The 24,178-nt window shown below is 45.0% G+C and overlaps 6 protein-coding genes across 6 annotated transcripts; 2 read left to right on the top strand and 4 right to left on the bottom strand.

The window, feature by feature from the left end:
- Positions 1 to 577: 577 nt before the first annotated feature.
- LAJ45_00527 (uncharacterized protein) lies at positions 578 to 1,999 on the bottom strand (the record flags this gene model as incomplete). The annotated part of the gene is made up of 1 exon (XM_046110128.1): positions 578 to 1,999. One exon carries the CDS (start codon positions 1,997 to 1,999, stop codon positions 578 to 580), a length of 1,422 nt encoding a protein of 473 aa, XP_045976821.1.
- Positions 2,000 to 2,934: 935 nt separating this feature from the next.
- Positions 2,935 to 3,411, top strand: LAJ45_00526 (uncharacterized protein; the record flags this gene model as incomplete). Its single annotated transcript, XM_046110127.1, has 1 exon — positions 2,935 to 3,411. One exon carries the CDS (start codon positions 2,935 to 2,937, stop codon positions 3,409 to 3,411), a length of 477 nt encoding a protein of 158 aa, XP_045976820.1.
- Positions 3,412 to 4,654: 1,243 nt separating this feature from the next.
- On the bottom strand, positions 4,655 to 7,573 carry LAJ45_00525 (uncharacterized protein; the record flags this gene model as incomplete). Its single annotated transcript, XM_046110126.1, has 11 exons — positions 4,655 to 4,695; positions 4,758 to 5,067; positions 5,133 to 5,441; positions 5,489 to 5,599; positions 5,659 to 5,756; positions 5,822 to 5,963; positions 6,016 to 6,915; positions 6,968 to 7,103; positions 7,173 to 7,340; positions 7,396 to 7,451; positions 7,565 to 7,573. The coding sequence occupies 11 exons, from the start codon at positions 7,571 to 7,573 to the stop codon at positions 4,655 to 4,657; spliced, it is 2,280 nt and encodes a 759-aa protein (XP_045976819.1).
- Positions 7,574 to 11,527: 3,954 nt separating this feature from the next.
- On the bottom strand, positions 11,528 to 12,119 carry LAJ45_00524 (uncharacterized protein; the record flags this gene model as incomplete). Its single annotated transcript, XM_046110125.1, has 5 exons — positions 11,528 to 11,543; positions 11,613 to 11,664; positions 11,827 to 11,850; positions 11,900 to 11,987; positions 12,087 to 12,119. 5 exons carry the CDS (start codon positions 12,117 to 12,119, stop codon positions 11,528 to 11,530), a joined length of 213 nt encoding a protein of 70 aa, XP_045976818.1.
- Positions 12,120 to 15,381: 3,262 nt separating this feature from the next.
- On the top strand, positions 15,382 to 16,923 carry LAJ45_00523 (uncharacterized protein; the record flags this gene model as incomplete). The annotated part of the gene is made up of 2 exons (XM_046110124.1): positions 15,382 to 15,792; positions 15,853 to 16,923. The coding sequence occupies 2 exons, from the start codon at positions 15,382 to 15,384 to the stop codon at positions 16,921 to 16,923; spliced, it is 1,482 nt and encodes a 493-aa protein (XP_045976817.1).
- A 1,615-nt stretch (positions 16,924 to 18,538) lies between these two features.
- LAJ45_00522 (uncharacterized protein) lies at positions 18,539 to 20,732 on the bottom strand (the record flags this gene model as incomplete). The annotated part of the gene is made up of 4 exons (XM_046110123.1): positions 18,539 to 18,671; positions 18,735 to 19,288; positions 19,350 to 19,586; positions 19,677 to 20,732. 4 exons carry the CDS (start codon positions 20,730 to 20,732, stop codon positions 18,539 to 18,541), a joined length of 1,980 nt encoding a protein of 659 aa, XP_045976816.1.
- Positions 20,733 to 24,178: the final 3,446 nt, after the last annotated feature.

Below are 24,178 nucleotides of genomic sequence, written 5' to 3'. Positions count from 1 at the left end.
TTGTAGTTTTCTAGATCGGACCTTTTGTTCATTTTTTCTTTTCCTGATTATCCTTGTGCTCTCGGCGTGCCATCTTGCATCATGTGTTAACGCAGAGTACGTATACCGAGAACTGTGTCATTTTAGACCTTTCCCCTAATCTAATATTAACTATGTTTACATAAAATTGGTTGGGGAAAAGAAAAGATTTAAGAGTAGAAAGTGTACTCTGCGTGACCAGACTTCTTAATCTCTTCATGATGCTAAAATAAGAATAGATGGTGGTTTTATAAACCAATTCTTGTAATCCCCATCTTTCTGGTTTATAAGTTCTACAGCTGTGCCGCTACTCAACCAATTAAGCAACCGGCCAAAGAATTTAATATTTGAGTTTTCTCAGGATATACAAAGAGAAAAATTAAACCCAGCCAAACTTAAACATGTTGTCACACAAACAATCTTTCAAACGAAAATGAGAATCCAACAATCATAGGTGATGTTTGAGGTAAAAAAGAATACATGTGGCATTGAAATAAGAAATTGGGAGGGTTGAATGAAATCATCTACATCTACGCATATCTACCACGACGTTCGTTGTTCATGCTTGAGCGAGACTGCCGCTGGCGAACAGCCCTGTACTCACGGTCGTGGTAGATATCGTTCTCATCTTCGTATCTAGCCCTCTTGCCGCCAGAAATCCTCCTCCTATTATCCCTCTCCCCTCCCCCCTTTTCTCCCGTTCCTTCTCCTTTTCCTTCTCTTTCTCGGACTTATGGTTTCTTCCACGATCCTTGATCCTTTCGTAGTTGTCGACAAGTTCTGCAACCCCAAAACGGCCCTCTCGCCTGGCCTTTGTGGTGACAGGGAGTTCATCCTTTTGAGGGATGCCGAAACGCTTTGCGCGCAAGGAAAGCTTTTCGGCCTCACTGAGTTTGGCTATGCGCACAAGGGTCGGCATAGAGCTTGGGGCTGCACTAGCGGCTATTTCCCTGGTAGGATTTTGCTTTGCTGAGACTGTAAGGGTATCTGTGGGTTGAAAAGAAGAATGGGCTTTGATTGGATGGCCATTTGACTTTGACGATTTGGTAGATGCCTTGGCTTCAGGAAAAAGTGACGCAATCGAGTTGAACTTAAATCCGGACTTGGTAGTCTTAAAGGATACTGATTCAGTGCGGGGTTTGAAGTCTCCGTCTTTTTTAGAGAGACTGCTCGTAACGCCAGTGGTTGCAACTGCGTTTATCTCTTCAACGATGGACGTGATGGTAGTGGTTGGGGAAATTTTAAGGTGATCGAGTGTTGCGGAAGAAGCAGCACTGCCGGCAGAAACAAGATCACTGGGACTCATGGTGACAATATTACCAGTAGAGGCGCCAGGGTGGATTGTAATGGTAGACGTAGGAGGAAGCGCAATTGAAAAAGGCTTGGTGGATGGATTGATAGTCTTTTCTTGTGCTGGGTAGAACTCCGCCGCAAGGGATTTGTATTTGAAACCAGTTTTAGTGACTCTGTCGATAGGAAGGGAGCCAGGAACAGTAGCTGTCGTTTCGGTTTCGGAGGGGTTCTTGTCAGTAGTAGTGTCCGATTCAGAAAAAACAGAAGTAGATAACTCTGACTTTGGGATACTGAAAGAAACCTTGGGGACCGGCCCAGACCTTGGTGCAGGGGGCTTTTTGGATTCGGGGTCAGGAGTTTTGCTAGTCTTCAGTGCTACATCGCCATAGGTTTTCTCCCAATTGGCGTAGTCCCCCTCATCACTGGTAAGGATATCGTTGGAGAAGAGCGATGAACGACTGATGTGAGTATCCGAGACCGGAAGCTGAGGGGTTGTAGTTGGCTTTGGTCTTTCTAGCCTGGAAATGGCAGGAGAATTATGAAGCTGTGGTGATGGGGATGGATCATGAGTGTGATCATACTCCTCTAGGCGACTGATGAGAGCATCTTTCACTCCGAGAAGCGAGAGGCCGCGGTTTCTAAGCAGCTCGATGAGTTCGAGTTTGGTCAAATCGGTATAATCTTTCATAATTATGAAGGGGTGGGATGATGAGAGATGGAAAGGAAGAAGGGAAAGTTTCGACGAAAAGGACTGATGAAGTGTTGAGTTCTGAATGATGATGGCTATGATGATAGATGGTAGGTGATGTGACGGTGGATGTCGGGGGATGGTAGTGGTTGGTGGTGGTTGGTAGTGGAGTGTGGGCGTTTCGGCAACCTTGACGTGGACGGCGGAAGGGTCGTATTGACCTAGACTCACCAAAGCCAAAAACGGTTAAATTAACAGAGAGGTAGGCCGTATATACAAGGTGAAGATAGCCTTCTATTCTGTATGTTGGTAGGCCTTAGCCGTTGTGTCTCTTGAGAGTGAACATCGGAGCCCAGTCTGCGCCAGGGGTGGTGCGAGTGCTAGCTTATGATCAGGACGACCTCTGAGGGCTCATCTAATAACATGGTCTGGAACCGTCAACTTTGTGGCATCTAACTACATGTATCAACAATCAGAAAATTCAAAGAAATTGTATGCAATTCATTACATAACAGACAGATCCTTTTAGAGGAGATTCAGGTAGTAGAATTTGGTATTTCGGTTTTTTTTTCCCCTGGACTCGACCAATATTACAAATTTATTTATAAGAAAGACCTGCACACAAACTTTTAATGGTTCTGACACCACCCATGCCCGCTATTATCTCTATACATGTTCTAAGGTTCTAATTACCTATCCACCGCCCGAACAGAGCGACGTAAAATAGAATCCGAGTGTGAGACCAAACTAGAAGGCCTTAAATACCGGATCACCCTACTTACGAGCGTTACTTTGAACCTCGCGGTCTTCAACACGTACTGACTCTTAACAGTTTCTCCTATTCAGGTTTAATTTGACCATCGACTTTCGAGTTTTACAGTTATATTCTGCATCTACACACCAGTGGCAGCATGATTAACGAATTTTTTGAAGTCATGACCGAGAAGTACACTCCGTTCGACTGGAGCAAGAACTATGAATGGAGCACCTGGCCTCAGTTAACTAGGAGTGGGGCCGGGCATGGCTCTAGTGCACCAAGTCGGTATATCCAGGATCAGGAAGAAAACCAAAGCTTCTTCGAAGGGTTTGGTCCCCTTCCCAGAGCTAACGAGGCCAGAAAAACAGTCTCTCCTGTGGACCGTAAGATGGTAAGCAGACTATACACACTCTACCCTAACTTCACACACCGCGAAGCTAAACGATTCTCACAGTTGCTGAACTACTTACACTCCACTATACACGAGGTCGAGCTACCGCAGACCAGAGTTTTCGAACCGGAGCCAAGGCCTATGTTAATTAGGCCTAAAATATTTTTTGAATGGGGGTGGTTGAGGCCACTAGAAGACGGGGGCTGGGAGGGAGGCCCCTATGAATTTCCCGAAGACCCGGGTGACATCGATATCGATTATTAAATGATTTTTTACTCCTCTATCTTGGTTTCTCTTGGTTTATATACCTTTGATTTTTTCGGTTTCAAATTTCTCCCTCTATTATTTTTAAACCCTAGTTAATTCTCTTTGGTTAATACTAAAGGCCGTGCACGTACACGTGTATTTTAGAAAATATAATGAATATGAGATCACAGTATACTATCAATGTCAGTCCATACTCCAATCAAAGCTTAGTTAGTACTGAGGCGCCTATAGCTATCCGCAGTAGATAATCCATATTCACCGAAAACCAATTAATTCAAAGAGGCCCAAAACCACAGATTTCTTTCACCATGGCCATGTTATCAGCCATGTGCGGGAAATTCTGACAGGTGGGGCGCGACGTAGCTTCTAGCAGGTACACAAACTATATATTACATACGGCCCCAATCTGTGCTATTTTTGCGTAACTAAATATGGCCATGATTTTTATTTGAAGTGGGTGCTTGATTGATTGATTACTTCATTAGCTGTATGCAATGGAGATATATACTTGGCCATGCCCATGACAAGGGCCACTTAGACAACGGACAAACTAGATAAATATATTCATTGAGACTCGGAGTCAAGCTTTAAGCTACAAGGACATGTAGTACGTGGATGGTCAGCACCCAAACCCAACCAAAATTTTGAACTTGAAGTTAAAATAATACATTGGGGCAATTAAAGTACATTCAGGTTATCCCTAGTTAAGCTGTCGATGCTGAACCCCCTATAACAGAGGAATTAGATTTATATGACAGATCTATTATTTGATGAGAATCTGTTAGTAAAGCCACACCAAACTTGCTTTTTTTTTTGGTGGGTCAGCATTTTCGCGACAGCTTAAGGGATAATTGAGTCCCGAATATATATATATCAAAATGCCACCATTTCTTGAATTCACATTATTTACTAAAGCTATGTTGCTTGCATATACAGATATTCGTTAATTTGAATGATTATCCCTAGTAGTTAACAGTATTAATAGTACACAAATCTAGCTAGATAACTTGCTAAATTGGTCAGGGGGTTAAAAAAATAGATGACCAGAGTCAATCAAGATAACAAGTCTAATAAATTCTATTGATATTACTGAAAAAAAGGATACAATATATGTACGCGCAGGTACTACATGTAGGTATCTATGGGAATAACAAATTTGCCAACTCTAACAGTCATAAATGAAAAAAGATTAAGAAAAACAATTGCTATAAAAGCACATAAGGTGTCCTAAATTCCAAGATCATTGATATCCATATGCCTGTGTTGGTCCCCCACCGAGTCCTGCAGGCCAGTGACAATTAGTTAGTAAATTATGAAGGTAAGGAGAGATCACAACCACTTACCAGCCGCTTGTGCCAAATACCAGCTTCTACTCGCGCCCCCGTCCAACCACTCATTCTTAAACCCCTCCTGTGCAAAAAACAGCCAACTACTTTGTGGCTGGAACAGTGCAACATTTGCATATAATATGCCCTTCCAGCCATCGTTAATTCCTGCTGTCCTGTTCGAGAACCACTGGTCCCACTCTTCGCGGCAGAATTGGGCGTCTCTGTAGTAGGCAGATGCAGGAGTCAGTGGGATCATATGGATCCCTTGTATGTATTCAATGTTGGCACCAAAATAGGTGGAGTGGTCCACTTTATTTTCGAATAGCTGAGGAATAGCCATATTAGTATGCATATATCATATTAACATGGAGTAAAATATATATAACTTACAATTCCAGTAACCTTATTCGCAATAAAGTTCCATGGATGCGCCTTGTTCCCGGCTTTTAGCAGAAAATACTCATTGAAACTCCGTTTCATCAATGCCATCATGAGATTTCCTCTCCCTTCGATCTTTGCATCACCGACTACATTGCCCCACAGTTTGATAGCGTAGCCGCAATTCATATCCTCAGAGGTAGATTCTTGGTCCTTTCCGTCGGCAGACTCGAAAAGGCCTTTAGCCCAAGAATGACCGTTGTACCAGTCAAAGGCTCGGGAAACAGGATACCACGGATCAGATGAGGATGGATTTGCCATCTATCAAAGTCAACCTCCGATTTCATTGGGGGATGGAGTAAACTCACATCTCTGAGTAGAGTTTCGAACCAGGGCCTGTTAGTTTGAAGCCAGGCCTGATTATTATTCAATTCCTTGTCTAGTTGCGCAATCGCAGCACCAGTGAATAGGAAGTAAGACTATAGTGTCAAGGGTTAGTAATAGATACCGATGTAATGTAATAACATATAGTTCATACCCAATGGAAGTGGTGATCATTATAGTAACCGTTCCCAAAATCCGACATAGCATCACCGTTGGTGAACATCGCACCTGAAATAACCCCTCTCCAAGTAACTTGAGCACGGAAATATAGTTGTTAGTCACGAACACTTCATATATTACGAATGGGGTGGGCGTACGGTCATAAACCAACGGAAACTGTTGCTTGTTTGTCAAAAAGGGCTGAAAAGCTGATTTCAGCCTTTCTAATCCCCTTCTTGCTAAATCTTGTTGGCCGATACGTGCGGCTACAATAAGCAGCTGCGCGAACTTTTGAAAACCCTGTACGAATACAGTTAACTATGTACAATTCACGAGAAAAATTAGCGCATACCTTTCCACTAAAATACATACTGTTCAGGTATGTTTGTCCTCCCATGTCCTGCGCCAACTCTTGCTCTAGTATCGGTTTAATCACCGCAATCTGAGCAGCGGTGAACGGTGTTCCCCAAAAAAATCCAGTACCGGTTGGCATACTCGGCTCCACCAAGGTCCAACTATCCCCAATCAGTGCCTCTGAATTTCCCTTCGTTGGGCTGTTCAATTGCAACCCAGTTCTCATAGCAGTAACCTCGGAGTCAAGATGATGTTTCAACGCATATGTCAATAAACCATTTGCATTGTTTGACCCATAACGGGTCCACTTGAAATGGTATGTCCCAACAGTTCCTTCGGCTACTCCGGAGATCTCCATGCCTATGGGGAAGGCGCCTGCAGTGGAATCAATGACTCCTTCGAGACCAGCGTTCTGCGTACCGTCTTTGCTGAGCTTTGAGATCTGTAGAAATCCCGTGAAAGAAGACGATGCAGAGATTTCACTATTACTTCTCAAAGATAGGTTCAACCGGGTGCCAGTCTCACTATAGGCGTAGAGAAGCCAGATACTGTTATCTTCTTCGGTGATTCTCCATTTCTGAAGACCAGACCGCGGCGACTGAAGTTCCTCGAATTTTCTAAACAATACTCCCGTGGTGAGTTTGGGAGTAAGATCCTTATATCGTCCAGTGATGAAGCCCATGCCTTGGTATAAGGGCATTTGGAGCCTTTTGGTATCAAGGCCATACTGGGAGACATCTGCATGAAGATTAAGTTCAACAGAGACATGTGTTGGGTTACTCAGAGTTGTAGTAGATCTCGAGAAAGAGAATTCCTGAGCACCAAAGGTGACGGAATTAATTCCCAAGGCGTTGATGTAGAACCTGATGGGGTTATCATTTGGGTTGTCGCCAACTCCCTAATCTAATGTCAGCTGCTCGTTTTTGGCCATATTTCAAGAAATAACATACTCTTTTATCCTCGGTGGCATGAGAAATACTTGCCCCAAAGTTACTCGCCGTGGCGGGATCTCTGGGGACCCAGAGCATGTACGGAATGGTCCATACTCCCATATTCCTCTTTCCCAAAAACAAGTTCGAATAAAACCTTCAAAACACCAAGTCAACAACATAATTTACTAGTTAATTTTAAGGTATTCTAAGAGGCAGGGCATACTTATTTGTTGATACTGGGACATCTGCACCTACAGTATCAAACGAAACTCTTGGCAGTTTATTTTGAACCTTGGTAAACATTCCCAAGGGAGCTGCTGTTGATATTGGGCTATCAAAGAGCTGCGTACTGGCGACCGTGCATGGACAGAATGAAGACATAATGGGATTTCTGCAAAAACCGTCGGGTATACAGATGTCAATTGCCTGAGGAGCTCCGGACTTACTTCCTGAAGTACTCGTGAAAATCCAACTTTGTTGCCACTGAAATTCGATGCTCTGGCTATTGAATGCGGAGCGACGTAGCCCTCGATGTGCTACTGGTGCTGGTGCGCTGTTGACTGGTGGTGGAACGAGGGATATAAACCCTAAGAACCAAATAAAGGTTCGAAATACTTGTTGCATTGTCGTTAGTTTGGCTATTTCTTTCATAAAGCAATGGATTTAAATATAGAAAACAAAGAGAAAGTTGGATATCTGGGAATCAAAAAAGTGTTGTTTGATGCGGGAAAGGGGAGAGGTCAATGGCAAGTTTGCAATTCCTTAATTATTCAAACCGTGTCCTTTTAATGAAGTAAACGTATCTAATTAGAGCCGGAAGAACACTCATGACCTAAGGGTTAGATACATGTAGTTATGGAATGACGTGACCTTAAATATCCTTCGATATTTTTGTTGATTAGGTGTATGTACTTGAAGTATATGTCGAAACCAAGTTGCTACATATATATGTGCGTGTATGTGTGTAGGCCATGTGTGGGGATCGAGTGACAGAAGGTGCCAGGGAAATCGATTCGAGGTGATAAAAGCTTCCATGTCGAGGGCAATAAATAAAGAATCGAAACAAGTATTGTTGAGTTGGTAATCTCCTTAAGATTTCCCATAGCAGGACATTCCTCCGATAACTACTTAAGATGTAGTTCTCATTCCGAATATGTATGTCGTACAGAGACCCAAGATATCGGGAATGTCTCAAGAGGTTGGATCTCCATGCCAGGTGCACAGACGGGGCGCAGGAACAGCCGCAACAGGAAAAGCAGGAACAAAAAAAAAGAAAATACAGGGGCAAGTAAAATAAAGATAGATCAAGCGTAGCCAGCAAGTAATTAATGAGATAACTGTCATATCCTACCTCTAAAGGTTTCTAAATTTGTGTTGAAATATTGTTGATGTAACCTTTATGCGAATTAAAAGATACCCAGATTGTACGATTATTGCAAGTTTTATTCGAGCTGTTTGTTGAAATTCGAAGGCTAGAGCTTTAGGTCTAAAGATATAGTTGCTTGATACTAGGAGAATAGATAAGTGTTGACGGAATCTGCACAGCTGCTGACGTATTTATATCTGTCCTCTTGGATGTTGGGTTGTGGTGACGTGAAGTCAAATTAAAGAAGAACTACGCGCGTGCGCGGTATGGAATCAACATCCATGCATCAGCCTCACCTCATGCCGATCTCCCCCCACTTATTTTGACTAGATTGATCATTTTCATCCTTGGATATCTATCTAGCTTCTGAGATGCTTGACTGCAAGTGCGGGTGATCTTCAATGTGCAGATGCCATACTCGTGGTTTGGGGCCCTGTCTGCACTTACTGGTTATTCTTACGTACAGTGTAATCATCTACTATGTACTAGAATACACTTTTTCTTAATTCGTTGCGGTCTGATTGGTCGACACCGACATGGGTGTTTAGTAAGCATGACACATCAAAGTACTGAGCACTCGAGAGGAGGAGGACGGGGGCCGAAGGCCTCTCATAATTCTAGAGGGAGAATTAAACAGAGGAGGTGGAATGGGGGGGCCGAAGGCCCCCATCGAAGGCCTTCCATAATTATTTGATACCCATAATCCAATAACTCGCGGTCGCGAGTTGGCACACCCCTAGTATGTGCGTACAGTTCAGTCTATCTGTGAAAGCTGTTTCTCGGCTATGCCAGTGGGCGGGCCTTCCCCGTTGCCATCGAGCACATGCTTCCATTACACGTCTGGGACATCTCTAAACAGTGGTGGATATTAGAGGGAATTTAGCACATTTGGATGCTGGGTTTGCCATGGCACGATAAGGAAGCTGACGAACGTGGCTGCTGAACAGGAAACCGTGTCTCGTGTACCTGTACAAGATTTCACTAGTCTCGCGCCAGGGCTACATGGGGCCCTGGGGTAGGGGTTGAGGGTTAGGGGCCTATTTACCCTAATTGGGTATACTTTTGGAACTCTTAATATTTGACTACACTTGTGCTTGCAGCCTACCTGATATTGGGAAGACTGCACGTAATACATGTAGTTTATCCTTAATATAATGGCGAATACCTAACTAACATACACATTGTATATAAATATCTCTATATTTATTACATATAGAGATATACTAGTGGATGCCGCGTATATTAGTATATTTAGAGGACCTACATGTACATGTAGTAAAAGCCTTCGAAACTTGTACTTCCCCGCATCTCTTGAATCTCTGCGTGACCCTCAACTTAAGGTCGTTCTCAACTCTTATTACTTTATTAACCCTAGTATCATATTAACCGAAATCTTGTGTTGAGCCCACGAGTTAATTACCCGCTCAACCGATGGTAGGGATAACAATCAGCGGGCTTGTGGGACGTGAAGAGGGTGTCCAGATTTTGAAAGTATTGCAATAACCCAGTACTAGGGCAGACTGTCCAATGATTTCTCTGTTCCTCGAAATACTTCATAGCCAATCCCCTCGTATCCGTTAACCTTGTAGTATTATCCTCCAACTATTTACATGTGATAATTGCACCTTTCGGGTTCTGACAACAACTACTAAGCTAACTGCATCTGAAGACTCAACCCTAAGACCATGCCCCGCAAAAACACAATAGACATCACTTAAACGAAGGCTTCATCAGATGGCCGGTAAAGAAAGTTTCAACGAATACAAGGTTCATCTCATGAAGATGACCACAGAGGTCGAAACATTTCAAGACTCCCCCGGTGAAATGTCCCGAATAGGAACTATATCCGGGGCATGATCGATCACGAATAAAGCGGTCATCTTGAGAGTGAGACTTCAGTATATATTATACACTGATATAGACCTTCCCGTGATCCAAGTATATGGTTGAGTCAGTCGCAAGCTTGAAGCAGCAGATGCGACGGGAACATTTGTGTCTGATCTGATAGAGGTATGAAGGTTTTGTGATGATTTGAGATATATTTTCAAATATACAAGACGTTGGCTATACATAACGAATTGATATGAAGCCGTTAGTATTATGGCCAGCAATCTTCAGAACATGTCGACAGTTCGCTACGTTGTCATATGGGGGTTGCGAGTGATGGCTTATGCATTGATGCTGACGTTATGAGACTGCGTGTAGTTGCTATTTCTGGTACGCAAGCTAACTCATCAGCAAAGGAAGGTTTCTGAATGTTCATAGGATCAATTTACAGGGTACGAATATGGGAAGATATGCTGTATTGACCCTAAGGTTCTAAAATTCCATGCTTTCACCACATGATGAATATCCGGGGAAACTTGACATGATGTCTTATTGATCAAATGCTTAAAGGCCTCAACTCTAAAACAACTTCAATGCATGAAATATATCCTGAACTACACGTAGGTTCTACATACCTAGATCTCGTTATCGAATAGTAAGCCAATAACACCTTTACAGCCCCAAATCCTACTCAAACCTTTTAAAAGATAACTCATGATCATCATGATGCTGACTATTTAACTACAGGTGACGATATATGTCATGGCTGGTCTAGATCTATTGAAAACATCTCATATGATGAACTCAAAGAAATAGTTACCCTTACCTGATAAACCATGATGGATCATATTACCCTCCAAAGCCGTGTTTTATGGCAGGTCAGCTAGGAGATGTTTACGGAAGCAGGATTAGGTATATTAGTATGAAATATACTCCAAAATCCTAATAATATAGGCTCGGCGGCGCTTTATCGTCAATACGGACGAGGGGAAAGTTCCCCACGTAAGGTTTTCTTTCTTTATAATCGGAGATCAGTATAGACAGTAGATTAACATTCTTCTTCAGATATCTCATGACTATGCTTCCAGTATTTCGTATATATACCACTATTAAGCAATGATCAATAGGGTCGATCGGCTGAACCCTGGCATGAAGAAGTCCGTCGATACAGCTGAATCATGACATGCGCACCCCAGAGTTAGTTGCCGAACACTAAATCTCGAAACAGAATGATCAACTATAATGAAAATCTAAGGGATTTACTATGCCAAGACTCTGGAACGCTCAAGGATGGGGTAAAAAATCCCCTTAAACGCAAGCGACTGTGTGTTTGCCTACAAACAGGCTGGTGCTGATCTTTACATTGCGCACATATGTCCCCTCGACTATACCTGCTTGGAGCTAAAAATAGAAACTTGGAAGCTGAACATTACCACGTAATGCGGAACAAGCCGAGAGAAGGAATCCCACCTTCTTGACAGCTGCAGCTGTAACCTTCGAAGTCTGTAAACCTTAACCATAACTATTGAGAGTCATTAGCTGCATGTACTTTGTTTCTACGACCGAAGCACCTGGGTGATGACCATATGTATGATCAAATATTTCGATCCACGAGGGCATATTCTTTATGTTCTGGACGCAGAAGTAGGGAAGCTTTCATAATCTAAAGGAAGTAACGACTCACGGGTCGCGGACGAGCTTATGTGGACTTAACAAGGTTGGTCTGATGCGTTCCCAAAGTCGGAGGTGAGATTTACTTCTTCGTACGCAAATATTCTCAACAGCAACATCTCGTTGTCGTTGCCTTGTACGAGTGAAGAAACGAGCGGAGAGTAGAGAGATAATCTGCGAGTGATAAACTATGACGTCAACCCCGGCAGTCGAATGATACCTAGTTAAACCCGTGTAGACAGCATGCGGCCCCACCAAATTCATAGATCTCACCTCAACGCCCGAATCACAAACACATTGGCTCATTTTCTTCTCTCAGCCTGGAGTACGTGTATTCTAAGATGCATCGAGTGCTTGTGACCTATCGCGAGGCTTTCTTGTGGCGGCTTATTGCACTTTTGAGAGTCATTCCAATGTTAGTTTAAACTTCGAACATGACCGAAACTCTGCGAATTTGTAACATAAATGTTCCTCTGATCGGTCCATAAGAGAGCTTGAGTGAGTACAAGGGCTGAAAAGGACGCTTCACTTCAAGGTATATTTTATGGTGGACTTCGGACCGGACGACTGAGGCACCTACATGACGTGCACACCATGACGATCAATTCCTGCGTCTAGTCTCCTCCCAGCTTCAACATGCGGTGAGATGTAATAGAGAGAGATTTTGCATTCTTCGACCAGATATGAAGTGAGCATACAGGCTGCGAGACCTCCTATGCACAAATCACAGAGAATAGTAATGAGGCTTTGCTCTTTGCTTGCTCCTTTGCATCCGACTACCTATGCGTCGAGAACACCTAGAGCGAGTTGGTTAAATAGATTTATGCACCCAGTGACATTAGCGTTGCCTGATGGAATGCTTAAGGCGCTTAAGATATCCGAGATTTAGAAATCTGATCTACCTGCACTCTCGCGGTTCGAAAACCACGTTGTCGGATTCTGCAAAACCTCCTTAATAATTGAATGAGTTCGCCCCCATGGCGTATGCAATAAACATACATGTAGTTATAATTAGTCCGCCGAGAATATGACGAACCCAAGCCGGATATCTCTCAGAGGCGGTAATTGCAATATGAACTTGAGCACTATGTGCTTAGTAAATTGCGAATGGGATTGGGACCGGATACGGACCTTTTGAATGGCGCGCCGCCCGTGCGGCTGGACCGGGCGCTGCCCTAGGCCGGTCGGAACACCGTTCTTCTTCGCCATCAGATCGCCGACTGGGATCGGGGTTTCATTTTGTCGGACAACTGGATTCCACTGAATGTAGTGGATGGATGTATGTAAGCACTAACTAATGTATGTTTATATGTACGTAAGCCAGTACATATACTCATGTATCATCACTCGGCTGGCCGTCTGAGCGAATGTATGCCCGCAGAACAGCATGTGCCTACACACGTGGCTGCAGATGTATACCGCAGCCGACAAACATGTCCTTATTGCTCGATCCTAACCAAGACATATACAAGTGCATCATGTACGGTTATATCATTCTGGTGGTGCGGTTCGATCGATTCAAAATGCTATCATACTCCTACCCCACATCACCGCTTGTTTTACGCACATATCTGCCCTTCGCTTGGCCAGAAAACCAGGCTTCCAAACATGGAGACGATATCATGACGTAGGTAAACTTCCTTTCGCCAGATTGGATACTCTCTTGGTATTTATAGTTACAGCTACATAAACTGGTGGCAAACGTACATACCCCGCTACGATCATCAAGAGGAGGTAGGAGGAGTTTTCAGCCCTAGAAACATTGGGCTTACATGTGCTGTATTTCAAACCACCGCCATTCGCTCACTGCCCAGGTATCAAAAACCAATAGTGGACCAGTTACGAGCTTTCCACTCTACTCGAAATTTCACAGCGTTTGTGGACACGGCCGCTATTGCATGCCATACAAAAAAGGTGTCTTGGTGGTTTTTTGTGTGTATTCAATAGCGGTCGTGTTCACAAACGCTGTGAAATTTCGAGTCCTGGTATTTGCTACGGAGTCTATTGATCATTGACTGTCGCAACCACGGCCACCGTTAACAGACTTTTTCGTTGCTTCGAGTTCAATAAGAAGAAAAAAATAACAGTGAACGACAGTACCTGCGTTAGAACAGGATGCAGCATGATAACTACACACATATGATGACGGCAGATCCCGATGAGCATACGACAAAGTGGAAAACTTCAGTCCAGTGTACTCAAAGGCCTTCGCCAACCTCCGAATCAAACATCCATTTAGAGGAGAGAGGAGAGTGGTACTTTTACTAGGGCGAGGAAACTTGCTTATCCATACTACATAGTACTACTACGTTTTTATCCCCAATTCTCCAATATGGGAATGTTACACAAGATGGAGGGGTTTCTCACTTACCTATTATGTCGATCCGCGGTGAAAGATATCCAATCAATTACTACTATCATGGAGAGCGAAAAATTATAGAGAATACCTACCTAGACGGTCAACTGAGTTTTGAAATTACCACAAAAGGGAGGTATGAAGTATCACTGGCGATATCGGAGTGCCTACACGATGTAGGTACTCCCTTGAGCCGTGCCTCTCCAAATTTATTTCCTGGCTTGCATGCGGGTTTAATCTTTTAGGGAGGTAGATGGAGATGTTAAAGTAAAATCGAAGCGTCATACACTGAACTCTTACTTGAAATGATGGCCGCTATTAAACATAAACAGCATTCACGAACCAACCACCGCTGCGAGCAGATAACACACCAAGATTGGTCCTCTTGGCACCGGGCGTTTCTTCCGTATGGGGAAGGCAATAAAGTTGGCCGAGACACAACAGCCACCCAAGATAAAAATGATCATTGTTTTGTTTATTCCCTTGCTATCTACTCTATGTAGCTACCTGTATGTACCTACATGTAGGTACTAGTACCTAATCACCATCAGTTAACACCGATACCCGCGCTGGTAGTATTCGCCATCGGAATAATAACTAAACGACATATATCTAAGCATAAAACCTTATTTTCAACTATGCTTAAGGATGAGAGCGCCGACTGTAGACACGGGCACAATATCACGAGACAAGACCATGAGAACGCACGGGTTAGGAGGAAGGAAGACAGCGAGGACAAGGGGAGACGCACCATGCACCACCTAAGATCTTCATGCACAGCCAAGGGTTGCGGGATGATGATAGTAATAGCAGATATCGATATACATAGTAATGCATGGTTCATAGGTAACTCCATTTCTAGTCGGTGGAGTGGCAATACAGACAAGCTGTTCCCCACATAGAAGGTCGTGTTAATTGCACCAATCGATTGCTTTCATGGTCCGGTGCAATGCCATTCACAATTTCAGTATGCTTACTATTGTTGTATTTGTCCCAGGTTATGTCTCAAAGCACAGGCGATATCGTACCTACATACATGAGCACCTGCTGCGGTGCTCTGCTAGCCTTCGGTGCAGGAGCCTTTCCCGGAATACCTCTCCCGGGTATTGATACATATATAAGATAGCCCTTCCAGCTGAGCAATATTTCCGCTCTTCACCGTTGGGACTCTCTTTCTTCCACCTAGCACCGAGGAATTCTTTACCCATCACGATGAAGACTTTTGCAACCACAATTGGGTTTTTTGCCCTCGCTGTCTCTGCTGTGCCTTCCACTTATCGCCGTCCTGGTCTTGTACAGAGCAACCAATTGAGACGTGACCTCATGCGATCGGCACTCCTTGAGCATGCAAAGAAGCTGCAAGAGTTTGCAGAGGTGACTCCTGAGATTACTCGTGTCGCCGGCAGTCGCGGTCATAACTTGACCGTTGATTATATCTATGATACTTTGGTTAAGACTGGATACTATGATGTCGAGCTCCAGCCATTTACCTATGTGTTTTCGGAGGGCAATGTGACCATCTCAGCGGCCGGTACTTCGTATGAATCACAGTACTTCCAGTACGCTCCAGGTGGGACTGTTGAAGCTCCTCTGATCTCTGTCTCAAACTTTGGTTGCGACGCTGTGAGTACTTTATCCCACATCTCCACAGACTGTAGTGACTTATTAACCTCCAAAACATAGGCTGACTTCCCTACAACTGTTTCCGGAAACATCGCTCTTGTCTCCCGAGGAACCTGTGAATTCGGGTTGAAAGTAGCACTCGCAGGTGCTGCCGGAGCCAAGGGAATCATTATCTATAATAACGTCCTGGGTCCTGTAGGTGGTGGAACTCTCGGTCCTGATGAACGTCCCGAGGGGAAATATATCCCCGCCGGCTCGCTCTCTCAGGAAGACGCTCTCAGCTTGATATCTAAGCTCAACAATGGCACCTCAATCACCGCAAATCTAGATGTTGACGCCCTCATCGAGACCCGTTACACCAACAATGTGATCGCAACCTCCAAGTGCGGAGACCAATCCAACATTGTCTTCTCCGGCGGCCACACCGACTCAGTCCAAGCCGGCCCTGGCATCAACGATGACGGCTCCGGGTCCATGGGAATTCTGGAGATTGCGCTTCAACTGACAAAGTTCACTGTCAACAACGCCGTCCGCTTCGGCTTCTGGTCCGCTGAGGAGTTTGGTCTCCTTGGCTCCGAGCACTACATTACCACCGCCCCGGCCGAAGAGCTTGCCAAAATCTCGCTTTACCTTAACTTTGACATGATTGCCTCCCCCAACTTTGGATACTTTATCTATGACGGCGACGGTTCAGCTTTCAACACCACTGGCCCCGCAGGCTCTGACCACATTGAGCACCTGTTTGAGGACTATCTTGCCAGCGTCGGGATCAAGACCGCTCCTACAGAGTTCGACGGACGCTCCGACTACGGTCCTTTCCTGGAAGTCAACATCCCCAGCGGCGGTCTGTTTACCGGAGCCGAGGGCCTCAAGACCCCCGAAGAGGCGATCTGGTGGGGTGGTGAGGCAGGTGTCGCATATGATGTGAACTACCACGCTCCAGGAGACGATATCACCAACTTGAACATGGGCGCATGGATCCAGAACACGAAGGCGGCGGCGCATGCGATCGCGACATATGCGGTGTCGACGGAGGGAATCCCCAAGAGGACGGGGCAGCAGAAGAGGGGCGTCAAGTCGGATAAGCCAAAGGCAAGGTGCGGCGAGGACATTCCCATTGCAGTGATGTAAAGTGTAGATGCAGGTTTTTTTTTATTTTATATGATTGATGAGAAATGGTTTGGAATGTATATACCCGTCATGGACTTTCCGGCGATACGCTCGGGTGGGTTTAATGTAACAGGATGTATGAATGAAGCAATAAGATATTATGGGTTGTCAAAAATAATGGGACGCAACAGGCTTCATTGCAACGTAATAATCTCTCAACCACGACCGACCACAAAGAGACCACAAACAGGATAAGTGATAATTTGACAACCCGCAATACCTAATGGGACTTGAAAAACTTCTCGTCAACCTTCCTTCAGTGCGCATGGTTAACATGCGGCTTGTAGAGCAGCCATAAGGGGCCCAAAGTTAAAAACGAACTGGTGGTGTGTGTATGTGTCGTGTCGTGTCGTGGTCGACCGATCGAATTTTGGATGGTCGCTGGTGGAGTGGGCTTTAGCTAGCACCAATCTCACGTGAAAACAGCTAGGAGTAACCGGAAATCAGCGCGGGAAAACTAGTAGGACAAAGAAGGTTTGAATACCTCTCAGCTCGCGGCCGCAATAACGAGGCCGAAGGCGAGGTCGAGGTCATATATGTAGCCGCCCAACAAAATCACAGGATCCTGACCCTGTAGGCCATCGATCAGCTAAAGTAGACCGGCCCTCCATGTAGCTTCGTTTCAATACATGTAGCCTCGTTTCAATACATGTAGCTATATGTCGACTCCATATATGTTGATCATCAATACCATCTCTCGGGCCCAACGTAGCCACGACCACCGTTACCCCCGGCACCAAATCCAGTCTAGCAATATCACACTAATGGCAGAATCAATTGTAACCGGAAACAAATATCGAAGCTCCATGTATAGAGAGCACAAGAATGTGCTGTGGTTAGGCGGGTATATTGTACCCCTGGTCACCCACAGGGCTAGGGGTAGGCAGCTGATGTAGCAAATGAATGTTTGACAATCACCACCTATCACTCGCCGGGCGCCCCACCCCGCTAAACGGCTAAGGTCTAGTACACACCCCATCACTCGCCATGGAACTACTATACTAGCAAGACTCAAAGTCCTCGGGTCACGTGTAGGCTATTCTCTAGCTAGCATCATCATAGTGAGGACTAAGGTTGAGACTCACAGGACCCGGGGGCTTTGCGTCTTTGCTATGTAGTAGGGGATGTAATCAAATATTTAATACCCCCGCTTCTAATCTCCATTCTACATAGTGCGCACCCCTCCCCCGCGTTGTGTTGGCGCCGTCTTTGGCCCGGCCAATATTAATTGTTTGGGGGCCGTCTATCTAGTACACAGCTGATGACGCGTCTTACAAGGGCAGGAAGTAGCAGTATATACGCATTATCAGAACACCTATCATTCACCCCCGCGTACTTAATGCCGATGTACTTTCTATCGAATCTACATATCCTAACTCTGCGGGGACCCTCCCACCCGAAGCTCTATGAAATAAACAAAGAAAAATATCTGCATGCAGGTAGAGATAGTAACTGTTGAACTTGTTTGTACAAAAGAAAAAAGAACAAATCAAAAAAGGAACGCTTCCCCCCCCCTTTTTTTTAGCCGTAATAACGCCGTTTCCCGCTTGAAAATATCCCTTGACCCTCAAATACTCTACTTATCGGCCAATTCGTCCACCCTGATAGCGTCATCGTAGGCCGTAGGTACTCTGTAGACTTGATCCTCCCCATTGTAGAGCCTGTTCATCTCTAGCATGAGTCGCCAGACATACACAATCATGTCTTCACTAGAGCACAATTAGCCAGAGGCTCAGAAAAATAGTTGCAGATAGTTCTAGTAGTAGACTTACTTCCTCATATTCTTATCCGCCCAGTCCTTCCCGGCCTCCGCAATCGTCTTCGCCTCCTCTTCATGGGCCACAATCTCCGGCGCGCCCTCACCGCCTCCAAGAAAGTATCCCAATACATCGTACAGCTCATCCATCTTCGCACTGATGGGGACAAAATGGACCCACGGCACCATTCTCTCTGAGTACCACTCGTGGTAGATTGTGCTTTTTAGTGCTAGACTCTTTGACGCGATCAGTGCCCTCCATCTTGCGCTGTAGCCCCAGCCGTCAACGTCGATTACGTATTTCCATCTCCAGACCTCCTTCAAAGGCTTATGCTCGCCGAACTTGAAGAATGAGTTGAGGGCGTTGCATTCAAAGAAGTTACAGTTGTCCTTTGCGATTTCGACAAATGTGACGTTGGTAAATTGTTCGTCGTAGTCGGTCTTTGATATGTATTTTGCGAGCATATTGTTCTCTGCGTCTGCTCCAACAAGGGTGAAGTTTAGTTCTGTCCCTTCTGCTGGGGCGGGCATGGGCGGATTCGTCATTGTAACGAGTCTGTGACGGTGCATCTGGTATATACACTTAGAACCAATCGTATTAGGGTCACGTCAGGTGAAAGGGTGTTCTTACAGATCCAAATTCCTTGTCACCATAGCCGCCACCAGTGGGACTACCACGCCAGTATAATCCATTCTCCTTTTTATCCCAAGGCATATCATCCTCGGGGACATATTTATAGTCTGGGTTACCGCCATATTGGTAGCTTGTTGGGAAGAGAATATCGCTGTAAGCACTTGGAGCGCCGAATGAAAGCATTGGATAGAGACCTCGAGTGGTAAGGTGTGTCGTGCGGAATCCAGAATGATACTACAGCGATAAAACATTATTAGACCAATCATAAATATATCACTCGAACTATTCGAGTGATATCTTAAGAAAAAGAAGAAGGTGGCATACCTGAGTGAGCTCCGGATGATTGCAGACATCGATATCCTGTAACCACTCCAACCCCTCCAACTTCGCCATCTCCACTAGTTCCACCTCAACCTTCACACCATCCTCTTTGAGCTCCATATCATCCCATTCTTCATCTCCACTCTCCCCATCTTCCTTCTCTTCCATCTTTTTCGAAACTCTGAATGTTGGGTTTGCCTTCGCAAACGCACTGTCCTCCCCGCAAGCCTTCGCAATACTCCTGATCAGGCTCATCTCCCCAAAACCATGCGCCTCCCACACCTCCTTCGAGAACTCATATCCCTCTAACCCCTCCGCCTCTTTGCCTCCTTTCAGTACCATACTATTCAAATCACCCCCCAACACTCTGCTCTCCGCAAGCTCATTAATCACCACATCAAACTCCTTCCACCTCCGCTTCGCCAGAAGCTTCTCAACCGGCCTCAGCATCGAGATCAGTCCCTCCGTTCTCTCAGTCCTCGCCCCAGTTTTAAGTACCATCTCATACTTAAACTCATTCCCATCTCCACTGACGCGCAGCAGATTTACATCATTCGGTATGCGGTTCAGTATTGCCGTTCTCCGCCTGACCTCCTCCGGACCTAGCTTCCGGAAGGGAACGAGGGATTTCATCATCTCGTCAAATTCATCGATGAGTACTACATTTTGCGATTGTGCGTAGTTGAACCAGTCGTCAAATCCATCTGGGGGCGCCATGGAGTACCGGCGGCGGTATTCTTGTACTGCTTCTTCGAGTGTTTTGGATTGGCGGGACAGCATTGAGTTCCATTCTTCTTGTCCGGCTTTCATAAGGTCTGGGATGGTATGCTTAACATGATTCCCTCCATAGATATTGGTAAAGTTGAAGTCATTAAGATCGATATTCAGGTGTAATGTGAACTTGTGGAAATATACGACATAATAGAGGGTGAGTGAAAATGTGAAGATCGCAAAAAACGCAAGAAATCGAGTATGGAATGATATCTGTGGCCAGCCAGTACTGGAGCGGCTTTCCGGAAGGCCTAATCGGCGTCTACTAAATGTGTGTAGAGATATCATGCTGGCTGCCTTTGACCCTCCTCCTTGGAAAGAGCGATGGAGGGGACATCACATATCTATATGAGTGAAATATCTCCCCTGAAAAAGGAGAAACAATCACTACTGAATTAGTAAACTCTATGGTCTTCATGAACTTGCAAAGGCTCGTAACAGTCGCATGCAACACGTAATTGGAGGGCCTGCACTAGTTAACGGTGTTAGCAAGGGTTTATGGCTTTACGGGACGGGAGATGGACAAGGGGATACGTACGCCATGCCTTCGCTTTTTACTAAAGTCGGAAGTAATTACGACTGACGTGCCGGGATATCCATTTAGAATAACATGGTGGCCGCACCACTACTCCATACAAGTAGGATTGATAGACTAGCACATTACCGTGTACTTGGCTTATATAATGGGACATTTCAGCTTACAAGTACAAGCACAAGCCCGTACCCGCATCCTTTTCCTTCCCATCTTTTTCTCATTTCTCCATGTATTTCTATGGATAGATTTAAATTATACTGCCCTTGACGGCAATAGTTGGATAGAGCCCTCTTGGTGCCACCCACCCCAGGTTAGACATAGGACCGGATCGACGCCCTAATAGGGGCTATCAGATCACCTAAGTGGTATATTATGGCCTATATATGTTTCTCTATACTTCTTCATATAAACGCTTTTCTTTCCTTGCAAGTCAAGAATTAACGGGTGTGCTTTGTTGGTCGTACGTTCCGTGCATAGTTCCCATTTATAGCTGACAGCCACAGAAGCACATAGCACTCGATTTCGTGATTTGATTCAAAAGTTCCGTGAAATGATCCAGTGAGGAGGGGGGCAAAACTTTGTTCTAGTGTCTTCCCACTCTGAGCACTAATCGTGCATCAAGTCATTGATCGTTGAAGATTTCCTGGTCTACCTAAATGTGGTATCCGCATGCAAGCTTTTCCCCGAGTCCCGATCGTGGTATCGTTCCAACCCCCACGATAGAGATAGAGTCTCGGCAGCACTTGATCCGTTAACGCAAATCCTTGCTATCAGCACTTGGCAGGGGTAAATATTCAAAATCACGTGGTCGCTAATCACCAGTGAGTTAGGGAGGCTGTAGCTGAAACCCGGCCGGAGATTTGAGAGAGCCGCACTTCCCACAGGGACGATTGTTGAAACCGAAGTGTAGAAATTCTAGCTCTAGCTAGGGCCACATTCGAGAGAAAAATTTCATGATGGAGGCTATGCTTGTCTCAACTACTAACGGAACTTTCAAATGCTTATATTTTCTAGACCTAAGCAAGCCGCACGGTTGAGCGAGTAGGAAAGCCTGTAGGCGTTATAGCTGGGCACATTTGCGAGCCGATATACCAGGGACGTTGGATATTTGAGTCACTCTGGATCACTCGGTGGAGATGAAATTCGAAAATCCTTAGTAACGGTACTGCGAGGGGCTGTGTTTTCTCGTGAGAGACTCTGATTAGCTCGGCCTCAAAGCGAAGAGAAAGAAGTGTCCCGGCGGAAGTTTTTTTAAAGCTCAGTGGGGCATAGAGTGCGGATATCCATCCGTTGGGTTACGTCCGTGAGAAAAACCGGCCCAGAAGTTTGTGAGTACGAGTGCTTAAATATAGTTCAGAACCCAGGTAGGGTTTAGCGAGTGCCAACACGGTAGCCGACACGATTAAGTTTACCAGATAAGTTTCAGCAGCTCCTATGCGTATGCGTAGAAACTATCACGTCCCAAATAGGATCTGCACCTCGGATGGAGTGATACCCTGTGACTGACCGCGTTGAACACGAATACCTGGCACCAGGTTCACCGAGAACTCAGATACGGTACCCAGCGTCTGCACTTAACCAGTCTTAGTTAGCATCTTATTTTTGTGCGCGACGCGCACCTACATAAATATCATATCATGGGTACGAGGAGGAGGTGATTATCAATACCCGCCGATTGTACTAATTATCAAACTCTCACTATGGTGCGAGAGGTCTTAGAGGGCGACCTTATCACCCCTATTCACACCAGTTCAGTACCGCAGCCCCTACAGCCATAAATTCGAGTTAGAGGTGAGGCTCCTCAATGTTTGCTTCCCGTTGCCAACGAAGGAATTGACTGAAGTGGTGTGTACAGGGTTGACGGGGCCGCCCTCTACTCCCTCTTGCACCATAGCTATTTTGAGGTAACATGTGCTTCTAGATGTTTGAAACTGATCTGAAGAACATTATCAGGAGTACTTGATGTATTGTCGGTCGCACAGAGTGCTTTCACGGGCATCTATAGCCTATTCTAATGGGCACAGTACAAGTTAAGTATACTTGTTGGCCGGCGACCCACAATTATCTGGGGACTTTAAGGGCGTCATCCGCGTTTAGGTACGTACCTGCATAATGTTTGATAAATAGTGGGGCGCGCTTGGGGTTAAGCTGGGATTTTCGGTAAATGGGCGTTTTCATATATTTAAATTTACATCTTGTACTACATCAATATCGCCTACAAGCGCTCCAACAGAATCCTTCTCACAGATCAACAGTGGATAACTAAATCTCTTCGGTATATCTGTATTACTACATGTAAGTAGGATAATAGTAGTCTACTAATGCGACTATCGAGAGCATTAGTATGTACCAGTAGTTGCATTTTACAAGTATATCCTAATTAATTTGAATAAAATCACCTCTTGATCGTCAATTCTCACTACATTAGACGATACGTTTCTCTCCTACTCGTCACTCATGTACTTCTTAGTACCAGGCACTATAACCCCTCGCTTCGTTGTCCGTTAAGTATCGTCGACTAACGATTGCCGCCACGACCACTTATAGATTCTAGGGGCTCAAAGTAACAAATATTTTGAGAGAAGTTGATAGCAGGAGAATTGAATAGAAGTACTTTGAATTATACCCAGTAGATATCTCCGCATCCTTCCCGCGGCAGTAGAAGTGTCTACATTGGAGACTATCAATACTGCTGACACAAATCTATCTCCTGCACCTGGACGCCTCATAAGGTACCCAGGAACCAGTGCTGCAGGTGTATCCATAAAGGGAGTTCCGTACTACTCTATCTCAATTGGAGCTTTCCCTTTCTCGGACCTTCAAATGCCGTAAATATCTTCCGTCATGGCCAACATTGACCGCATGATGACTTTCCGGTCAAATTCTTTAGGCCAACTAGACCATCTCAGGCTAAATTCTAACGATTAAAAAGCAAGTAGTAACATGCTGTATTAAGCAGAGTATATATTACTTTCAAAATGATAGCTCATTATTCGACTCGGCGGCTATGCGGCATGTCGCCTTCGGCAGCTGGCGCTTAAGGTTGCTTTTCTCACGTCTTTGCCCCCATTATCGCTGATTTATTGATTCCATAATGTTTTGAACTGACAGAAACGTCGCGGATGAAAACAGAATCCGTGATGTCCAAATCCCTACGATAAGACTTGTATTTGCTTGATGAATTTATACTACCACAATC

Source organism: Morchella importuna, assembly GCF_003444635.1.
Source record: "Morchella importuna strain M04M26 chromosome Unknown Morimp01GS001, whole genome shotgun sequence".
Taxonomy (NCBI): Eukaryota; Fungi; Ascomycota; class Pezizomycetes; order Pezizales; family Morchellaceae; genus Morchella; species Morchella importuna.
Note: the sequence above shows the minus strand (reverse complement) of the source record. Positions and strands in the feature narration are given on the sequence as shown.